The following is a 10,471-nucleotide window of genomic DNA, read 5'->3' on the forward strand; positions in this document are numbered from 1 at the left end:
ACAGCGATTACAATCAGGCAGAGAGGCAGGCAGAGAGAGAGGAGGAAGCAGGCTCCCTGCCGAGCAGAGAGCCCGATGTGGGGCTTGATCCCAGGATCCTGGGATCATGACCCGAGCTGAAGGCAGAGGCCCCAACCCACTGAGCCACCCAGGTGCCCCTGAAAGCTGTTTTTTAAGTAGTCATTCTAGGAATTACAATATACATCTTATCAAGTCAACTTTATTTATTTTTAAGATTTTATTTATTTATTTATTTATTTTTAAGATATTTATTTATTTATTTGACAGACAGATAACACAAGTAGGCAGAGAGGCAGGCAGAGAGAGAGGAGGGGAAGCAGGCTCCCTGCCAAGCAAAGAGCCCGATGCGGGACTTCATCCCAGGACCCTGGGATCATGTTTTGAGCTGAAGGCAGAGGCTTTAACCCACTGAGCCACCCAGGCGCCCACGGATGTTCATTTTTTAACAATTTTTTATATTGTAGATTAAAAAAAAATTTTTAAGTAATCTCTACACCCGATGTGGGGCTCAAATTCACAACCATGACATCAAGGGTTGCATGCTCCACCAACCGAGCTGGCCAGGTGCCCCTGGTTGGATGTTTAGACGGATGGATGTTTGGAAAGACTGATGGATGTTGAGATGGATGAACAGACGGTGTATGATTGAATCAAGGAAGCAAGGAACAGTGAGGGAGGTGAATGGAGTCATGGACTCCATGAGACACCCACAGGCATTTTATTAGGGGTTTAGAAGGGAGTCCTGTGGGATCTTTTCCTCTGTGTTCCCAGGGGTTATGGCCCCAGGGAATAGATCAGACTTGGACATAGGACAAGGTGATGTCACCCTTGATCTCCAGCACATCCACATTCTGGAAGGCCAAAAGGCGATGGGAAAAGTCAAAGAGGTGCTGGCCATTGGCATAAACCTTGAAACGATCCAGGCCACAGCGGATGGACAGCTGCAGGGAGAAGGCAGGCTTGAGGCTGGGGCCAGGGCAGAAGCTTTGGAGGGAAGGGGGGTGGTAGGAAGGGGACCCCAGACTCACATCAAAGAATTGCCCAGGACCAAAGGGGTTGTAGGAGATCTTCTTGTCCTCCGAACCCCAGGAACCATTCAGATAGCTGTTCCGAACCACGAGACCCTCAGTCAGGCGAGGGTTAATGTGCAGAGCCAGATCCCCTGAGGATCCCACCATGAAGTTGATGACAAAGCTGAAGGCAGAGAGGGAAGGAGACAGGAGTCAGATGGGGGCCAGTGCCTGGTTCTCTGAGAGAGAAGGGGACCGTGGTCCCGACTCCTGGGTCTGAGGGAGGAAGGGGACTGAGGATTCCCACCACAGTCTAGATTGTATACCTCTTGCCCATGGGGGGTATGGAACCCTTGATTATGATGGTTCTTCGGGCTGTAAGCCCTCCTTGCAAGTTCTTCCTAAATGGCACAGGCTGTGGGAGGAGACCATGAGGTCCTATCATCTCTCAGATCTCCAGAAGCCAGTCAGGGACAGATTAACAGAGAGGGGTGTCCACTCCCAGGAAGAGTCCCCAGCCCCCATCCCCTCTCCACTCTGGCCACCAACTCCACGCCTCTCCCTACCTCCCAATCCAACACCCTCTGTCCACTCGATTTCCCATGCTCTCGGGGCCACCAGGGGTCAGGGCCCCCTACCCACCACCTGCTTGCCCACAAACTGCCCACCACAGAGGCCGAAACTCCCACAGGACACTTTACCGGGTTGAAGATTGGCGGTCCTTCCATGGTCTGTGAAGTGAGGAAGGGGAGAGATTATTCTATGGCGTTCCACAAATATTTACGGCCCACTGAGTACATGCAGGCATGTCTCTGGGTACTGGATGGGTACGACTGACACCCCTCTACTTCTCTCCACCCGCCCCCCTGCAAATGGCCCCACAACCTTCCCACTTAAAGGCAGCTGACTTGGCTGTTGGTGGGTATATCCAGGACCCTACACAGACAGATGGAAGGCAAGAATGGTGAAGGGGACTGGGGGTCCTTCAGCTGCCCCAAGACCTCCTCACATCACCAAACCCCCACCAAGAGGAGAAACCCACTGCCCATCAGTAGGTACTTACTGGGTACGCTGGAGTTCCCATGGGTTTCTGTGGACACAGAGGCAATGTGTGAAGGGAGGCTGGCTATGAGGGAGACCAGACTGGGGCCAGAAGGGTGTCAAGGATGTCTGCCCAGGACAGCCCCACCACCCCCCTCTGAGGGAACTCTGGGGTCAAAGAGGAGCACCAGGTGGCTTATGAATGGAGAGGAACGTGCTGTGCTTAGGGAACTCCAGTGAGCAGGAACACTCACTTTGGCCCTTTAGGGCAGACCTGGTAAATTCTATTTGCCTCCCTTATCCCGCTTTGTCCTGCCCAGGAGCCCTCATCCGCCTCAGCCTGGAAGCTTCCACTAAGTGTAGGCTCCTCAGAACGTCTTCCCAGCCCACACCACTGATACCCCCCCCCCCCGTTCACCTCACCCCTGGGCAGGATTTGCCCTTCACTCTCAGTGCCCAGCGATGGGGCGGTGAGGAGTCCTGCTTCTCCCAGGTCCGCCTCAGGCTCTCTCAGTGTGCATGTGTCTCTGTTTCTGTTTCTCTGCCTCTCCCTGTCTCTGTCTCTCTCTCGGTCTCAAGATGGTGAGACCATCATGACAGGTGTGGGCCGGAAACCACCCCCCCCATAACATATATCCACTTGTTCTCTCTGTTCCCTCCTCTTTTCAATGAACTCCTTTTTGCCTTGGCTTCCATTTTAAGTCAGCGATTCCAAAGGGACTTCCCAAATAGCCTTATTGTCGTTTTTCTTGTTCAAATGTGTGGATGAGGGATGACAGTAAAATGAACACCCGGAGGCCCATGGCCACCTCACAGGTGAAGACATTTTCGTCGTACCCTCATCAGGGGGCAGAAGGATCCCCCCAACCCCCCTGGCACAGAACCTCCCCCCCTCCCCCGCCTGCATTTCATCCGTGGCTCTGTCACTTCCCAGCTCCGTGACTGTAGCCAGTTATTGAAGTTGTCTGTGCCTCAGTTCCCACATCTGTCCAGTGGGCCTGAGGATCATCGGAGCCTGGAGGTTGGGGAGCCTTACAGGTCAGGGAGTGCAGCACCCCCACTCTGAAGGCCATGGTGGGAGTCTGGAGTTTGGGCTTCTCTGAGGGCTCTGTGGCTGTTTTGGTGGCCTTTTGTTCACAGTGGCCCTGGGAGTGGGGTTTCTAGGTGGCCGAATGTGTTTCTGCTCTTGGTCATTTCCAGGGGAGTGTGGGTCGGTCCCAAGCCTCGACAGCAGTTGCTGTTGTGTGCCTTTCTCTGGAAGGCTCTTCCCGCGGGTGTGGACCAGCAGCTCACTGCCACTGGAAGTGAGATTCTCCGTGACTAGCCCTGTTAGGCAGCTAGCTGCTTGTGAACTTAACGGCAGGCAGTTCCTGTGGCTTTTGTCCCTTATCTTGGCTTTGTGACTCAGCTTCCGTGCTTCCTCCTCCTCCAGGAAGCCCTTCCCTTGCACTCTTTCAAACCTCCAGTCTGTCCCCAGACCGATCCCCCGCCTCCATCCGCCCACCGCCCCAGCCCTAACCACATGCAGCCGAGGCCATCTGGTGAATAGTCTTTCCAGTGGATGGAGTAGGGCGCCTGCGCGGTCTGTGGCCCAGCCAGCAAAGGGGCCAGCACAGAGCAGGAGTTCTGGACACAGAGGAACGTGGGACTGGATTAAGGAATGAAGCCTGTGCGTAAGAGAGGGAGCCATCACGCACCTGGCCTGGGGGCGGGTTGCCGCCAATGAAGTTGATGGATTGAAGCTCCAGGTCCCCATCCACCTGCAGGTGCGTGACCATCTGTAGAGGGAGCCGGTGCCCAAACTGGTAGAAGGGATTTCCATTTACCACCACCTGGAGGACAGGGGTAAGGTCAGAGTCAGCAGCCATGACTTTGGCAAGGCAGACACAGGAGGCAGGGAACAGCGATCATTTTCACTTGCACTTTGGTCTTGGAGGGGACCTGGGGAGACACAGAGTCGGGAATCCTGGAGTCCACAGGTGAGAGGCCAAGCCAGGGTCAAAAGTCAGCTCACAGATGGGCGGACGGAAGGAACAGAAAATTTAGTCAGGGTAGCAGTTGGGAGAGGATCAAGTCGGAGTCCTGGTTTTGGCATCAAATGAGTTTGAGCTGAGTCCAGCTCTGACATGTGGGCTGTGTGACCTCAGGGAAGTCACTTCACCTCCCTGGGCCTCTGTTTCCCCACCTGTAACATGGAGGCCAGCTCTGGGACTGCTGGGAACATTAAAACCCAGGTAGGCATGTCGAAGGTGTTCTGGAAATCCTCTTTATTTTATTTTTTTAAAGATTTATTTATTCGACAGAGAGAGCTCTCAAGTAGGCAGAGAGGCAGGCAGAGAGAGAGAGAGGGGGAAGCAGGCTTCCGACGCAGGGCTCAATCCCAGGACCCTGAGACCATGACCTGAGCCGAAGGCAGAGATTCAACCCACTGAGCCACCCAGGCGCCCCTGGAAATCCTCTTTAGAGCCTTGCCTAATCATATCTTTTTTTTTTTTTTTAAAGATTTTATTTATTTATGTGGGCAAAAGAGAGAGAGAAGGAGGGAGTGAGAGAACGCATGGGCGGGGCAGAGGAGAGGGAGAAGCAGAAGCAGGGAGTGCATGTGGGGCTTGATCCCAAGACGCTGGGATTACAATCTGAGCTAAAGGCTGACGCTTAACTAACTGAGCCACCCAGACACCTCTCAGCTCACGTCTCAATCTCAGAGTTGTTCAAGCCCCATCTGGACTCCACGGTGGGTGTGGAGCCTACTTCAGAAAGTAAAATAAAATTAATAATAATAATAATAATAAAGACACAGAAACAGATTCAAGCAGGGAGAAGTCAGGATAAAGGCCAACCCTGGGGACAAGGGGACTGGAAGGGACAGGAAAGGGCTTCTGGGGCTGGAAGGCTCTTGTTTCTAGACTTAGATGCTGGTTCCAGGGGTGTGTTCTCTGTGCAAAGAACCAGCAAGCTGGGTACACATGGCCTACACTCTTCTGTACCCTGGTCACACTTCAATCACACATTAAAAAAATGCTTGCAGGGGTGCCTGGGTGGTTCAGTGGGTTAAGCCTCTGGCTTCAGCTCAGGTCGTGGTCTCAGGGTCCTGGGATCGAGCCCTGCATCCGGCTATCTGCTCAGCGGGAAGCCTGCTTCCCCCTCTCTCTCTGTCTGCCTCTCTGCCCACTTGTGATCTCTCTGTCAAATAAATAAAATCTTTTTTTAAAAAAGTGCTTGCAGAACAGTAATTGATCACAACATTGAGCCTTATCTGCAGCCGGATTCCCAGTGTAGAAAGCAACAAATATTAAAGTATTTATGAGATGACCGGACTGCTGACTGGATATGGGGACGCTGAGGAAGAACGCTCAGTGGTTTAAAGATTTTTATTTATTTACTTATTTGACAGAGAGAGAGAGATCAGAAGTAGGCAGAGAGGCAGAGGGGGAAGCAGGCTCCCCGCTGAGCAGAGAGCCCAATGCCAGGCTTGATCCCAGGACCCTCAGATCATGACCTGAGCCAAAGGCAGAGATGTATCCCACTGAGCCAGGCGCCCCAAGAATGCTCAGTGTTTTCCGTGTGGTAATGACATCATGACGGTGCTCCTGAAAAGCGAGAGATTTATCAATAACCTGATATGGTATCTTGGGATTTGCTCTTAAATCCTCTGAGAGGGGAAATGTGAGGCAGGATGACAGTAGAAGGACAGGGAGTTCATGACCACCGGAGCTGGCCAACGAGATCAGGGAGTTGCTGTCCCCTCGCTTCCTTCTGTTTGCGTTCAGAGTTTGCCAGAAGAAATAGCAAAAATGGGGACGCCTGGGTGGCTCAGTTCATTAAGCATCAGCCTTGGGCTCAGATCATGAACCCAGGGGTGGTAGGATGGAGTCCCTCATGGGGCTCCTTGCTCGGCAGGGCGTCTGCTTCTCCCTCTGTTCCTCCTCCCATTCTCTCTCTCTGTCAAATAAATAAAATAAAATTAAAAGTAGCAAAAACAGGGGCACCTGGATGACTGACTAAGGTCAGGATCCCAGGGTCATGGGTTTCAGTCCGGCATCTGGCTCCTTGCTCAGCGGGGATCCTGCTTCTCCCTCTGCCCCTCCCTGCAGCTCACACGGCTCGCTCTCTCTCTCAAATAAATAAACTCTTTTTAAAAAACAGCAAAAATACGCATTTTGCAAAAACACGGAGGAACAAGGTGAGACCCATGAAACGTTAGAAGGCGGTCTGCCGTGGACGAAAAGGAATGAGAAACAAGAGGAAAAATAATTTTTTTTAAGGAGAAAAATGTTTTAATAGGCAGGAAAGAAGAAAAAGAAAAAAGTGAGTTAGGAAAGGGAAGAAGGGAGGGGAGAGGGGCTGGGAAGAAGGGAGCCTGAGAGAGGCAGGGAGGGGTGGCAGGAGGAGGGGCAGGTGGAAGAAGAGGGGGGAGGAGGGAGGAGGGGAGCCCCCCGATCCCAAGCTCGGACCTTGTAGTGCTCCGCCAGGACCATGAACACCAGCTCGAAGGCGGCGCCCTTGCGGAAGGGCATGCTCCTTTTCTTCTCCTCGCTGCCCCACTTGCCGCCCTGCTGCGAGTTGAAGACCACCTTGTCCCAGCCATCAAAGCGGGGATTGAAGTGCAAGGCAATGTCTGCTCCCGCGTGCGGTCCTGCCACGAAGTTCACGGAGAACCTGGCGGGACAGGAAGGGCTATGCCCCTGGCCCCATCTGCCTGCCCATGGGGCCCTCCTCCGGAAGCCCTCTCTGCTCTGTGGTGTTCCAAGGTCCCTGAACAGGTCTCTGAACTGGGGAGGAGCGGGGGTGGGAGGACCAGGAAAATAGAGGCAACACAGGTAGGCCCTGTTGATGCTAGAGAGGAGGGGGTGGGCTGTGCTCCTGAAGTCTGGGAGGCATATTTCTTCTCTCCCTTTCCTTATCAGGCCACTGCCCCTCAGCCTCTCCCAACTTGACAACTGGGACTCCTGCATTTCCCTATTCACCATGAGCCAGACGGGGTCCTAGGAACCCTACAGGTATCTGGTCAGGTCACTCTGCTGCCACCCTGCCCCACAGGCCACTCCCCACTTGTAGCTAGAGGGACCTAAGGAACAGCCAAATCTGAGCACCACCCATGCCTCCCCTCAGGCCAGCAACCCTGAAGTTATTCTAACTAGGCAAATATATACCTGCCTCAGGGCCTTTGCACTGGCTGTTCTTGCTACCAGCCTCTACTCCCAGACTCCTTCCCCTCCCTCCTCTGGGTCTTTGCTGAAGTGTTTGCTTCCCAGAGAGGCTTTCCCCCGTCTACCTTACTTATTTATTTAAAAAAGATTTTATTTGTTATTTATTTGACAGAGATCACGAGTAGGCAGGGGGGGTGGGGATGCAGGCTCCCTGCTGAGCAGAAAGCCAGATGCGGGGCTCCATCCCAGGACCCTGACCAGAGCCAAAGGCAGAGGCTCAACCCACTGAGCCACCCAGTCACCTCCGGTCTACCCTATTTATTTATTTTTTTTTTTTTTTTTTTAAAGATTTTATTTATTTACTTGAGAGAGAGACAGTGAGAGAGAACCCAGAGAGGGAGCCTGGGAGCCCACTCGATCCCGGGTCGGGATCATGACCTGAGCCGAAGGCAGTCGTCCAACCAACTGAGCCACCCAGGCGCCCCCGGTCTACCCTATTTAAAGGGACAGTGCTATACCCCTATCTCCCCTGCATCCATTCCCCATCTCCTTGCCCTATTTATTTGTCTCCATAGCACTTAGCACCACCGGACCCTGTCTATTTGATTTTTATCTTTCATCTCTCCTCTCTACTAGGTTGTCAACTCCATGTGGGCAGAGAGCTTTGCCCTGGTGACTGCTCTGTCCCCAGGGGCTGGGCACAAAGTGGGCCCTAAGTAAGCAAAAAAACAATGAATAAAGAAGTGGCAGTGCCAGAGGAAGCCTGGGTGGCTCAGTCTGTTAAGTGTAAGCCTGTGGCTCAGATCGTGATTCTGGGGTTCTGGGATTGGGCCCTGCATTAGGCTCCCTGTTCCACAGGGAGTCTGCTTCTCCCTCTCCCACTGCCCCACCCCGCTGCTTGTGCTCTCTCTCACTATCTTTCTCTCTCAAATAAATAAATAAAATCTTAAAAAAAAAAAAAAAAAAAGCAAGAAAAAAGAAAACAAAACAAAAACCCCAACAGTGCCTTGAGGTCAGTTCAATTGTCATCACCACCTTAAGGCCATAAAAAAAAATTGCTAAGACTTCATTTTAATGCTTACTTTCCAGTTCTACATGTTTTACACATTGAATCCCTGAAATAGTGCCATCTTACATACGGGAAAAGAAAGCACAGAGAGGTTTTCCCACTCACGCAATTGCAGTCACACAACTGGCCGTCTCTGAGCTCTGATCTGAATTCGTGCTATCACACCCATCATTTCCAATCTGACGTTCCAACTCTTGGGCTGCTTCTGGTGGTGCTCTCCCTGACCGCCCTTCCCCCCACACCCCCACTCCCCAGGCTCCCCTGCTCCTGGTCACCAAGCCCTGGATGTCCCAGGCTCAGGCTGGTCTTTGGCCACTAGATACAGTGGCCCAGAGCTGCCGTCCCCAGTAGGGTGGAGGAAGGGAAGAAGGCCTCTTGCATTAGGGATGGGAGCCCCTCTTTGTGGCCCACTGCCCCCTGCCTTATCTGGAGTGGGGGAACGCCTTACCTCTTCATGTGCTCGCCGGCCACTCCTTGGATGTACACAGACATTCCCACACTGAGACCGCCTGGGATGGGCTTGTTGTAGGGCAGAGTCTGTGAAAAGGGACTGGTGAGCCTTTCCCCCTCATTGAGAAGCCCCCAACTCTTATTATCAAGGGAGAAGACTCCGGGGTGAAGGGTCAGCTTGAAGACGAAGACAGCCAAGAGTCAGGGATGCGCATAAATAGCCCGAGGGTCAGGTTGGCTGCCAATCAGGCTTCAGGGTGAGTATTGGCTAAGTCAGACCCCAGGGTGGGGGTGGGGCTTCTCAGGATCAGGGTGAGAGTAAATTGGTGTGTGAGGTTCAGGGTGGAGCTATGCTGGGACCCATGGTTGGGTCCTGGGTCACCATCTTACCGGATTGTAAGTGGGCTGGTAGCCAGGTGCAGGGACATAGGCCATCTTGAGAGGCTGGGCTGGTGGCTCGTCCCGGAAGAGATGCAGCAGTGGGCAATGTCGGCAGATAGCAGGTGGTGGGTGGCTCTTATACCTGAGGGAAAGGGAGTGGCTGGCAGGGCAGGGTCCATGGGTTCCTCTTCTGGGCATCCGAGGCTCACATCTTTTTCTAGGGCAGCCGCTTGTGTCCTTTCTGTTGTTAGCCTCCCTGGCCACCAGCTAGAACCCAGATCCTCTCAGCTAGGCTGGGAGGTGGGGGCGGCTGGGGGGAGGGGGCTACACTTTAGGTCTTTCTGCAAAGGAAAGTGCTAGTGAACTTTGGCCCTGCCGGGGCCTTATCAGAGCCCATAAAATCCTGCCCAGGCCTTTGTTAACAGAGGGAGGGTACGACCAGGAGGGCTGGGCAGGGCAAGGCTGCAGGAGTGGCCCATGACAGATGGGCAAAGGAAGGAAGTGAAAGCGGGGAGGGACGGGTGCTCTGGACAGCCCTAGGAACTGGGAAAGGGACTACACTTATTGCATGCCCACTACATGCCCAATCCATGTACATTAGATTGTAAGTATCGTGGTTTAGGTCATAATTTCTAGAGCCAGAGGTTCTGGGTTCAAATCTTGCCTTGACCGCCTCCTGACTGTTCCGTCTTGGCTCAGTACCTTAGCCTCAATTTCCCCATTTGCCCTTCTGAAAAATGGGGATTCTAGTAGTATCAACGTCATAGAAGCCTGGAAAGGAATCACTAAGATAATAAATGCGCAGAACAGGACTTGGCATACAGAAGGCACTAAATTAATCCTTGGCCTCTTGCACGCATTCCAAACATAAACCCAGGAGGTTCCGATTATATATGGACATGAAAACCTGAAGTCTAAAGACATGAGGCAGGGGTGACTGGCTGGCTCAGCTGGTAGAGCACGTAAGCCCTTAATCTCAGGGTGGTGAGTTCAAGCCCCACCTTGAGCCTGGAGCCTACTTAAAAAAGAAAAGAAAAAGAAATGAGGCAGTTGGCCCAAGACTGGGTAGCAGCGGAACTCCAGCCAGACTCGGGCGTCAGCTCCCACCAGGCTGTGCAATGAGTGGGTGCCAGGCAGGGTGAACACCGCCCTCACGCCTGGAGCAGGCAGGGAGACCATCTGGAGCCTTCTGGCCGGGAGGCAGCTGCCAGACTTTTTATAGGCCCTGGCCCGTCCACCGCCAGTGCTGAATGGGCATCACCTGCACGGCTCCCGTGCTCATTGGTCAAATCTCCATCCCCAACCTTCTGCGCAGCTGCGGTCCTGGGACACCCCCAGGGACGTCGCAG

The 10,471-nt window shown here is 53.2% G+C and overlaps 1 protein-coding gene across 1 annotated transcript; it reads right to left on the reverse strand.

Moving 5' to 3' along the window:
• Positions 1 to 694: 694 nt before the first annotated feature.
• Positions 695 to 10,404, reverse strand: LGALS4 (galectin 4). The gene is made up of 9 exons (XM_004776221.3): positions 9,132 to 10,404; positions 8,740 to 8,828; positions 6,527 to 6,731; positions 3,770 to 3,904; positions 2,095 to 2,121; positions 1,733 to 1,762; positions 1,358 to 1,446; positions 1,050 to 1,215; positions 695 to 962 (listed from the first exon to the last, which is right to left on the reverse strand). Exons 1-9 carry the CDS (start codon positions 9,318 to 9,320, stop codon positions 816 to 818), a joined length of 1,077 nt encoding a protein of 358 aa, XP_004776278.1. The 5' UTR covers positions 9,321 to 10,404; the 3' UTR covers positions 695 to 815.
• Positions 10,405 to 10,471: the final 67 nt, after the last annotated feature.

The sequence above is a fragment of the Mustela putorius genome, unplaced genomic scaffold, assembly GCF_011764305.1.
Source record: "Mustela putorius furo isolate JIRA1106 unplaced genomic scaffold, ASM1176430v1.1 tig00000196_pilon_pilon_pilon, whole genome shotgun sequence".
Lineage (NCBI taxonomy): Eukaryota > Metazoa > Chordata > Mammalia > Carnivora > Mustelidae > Mustela > Mustela putorius.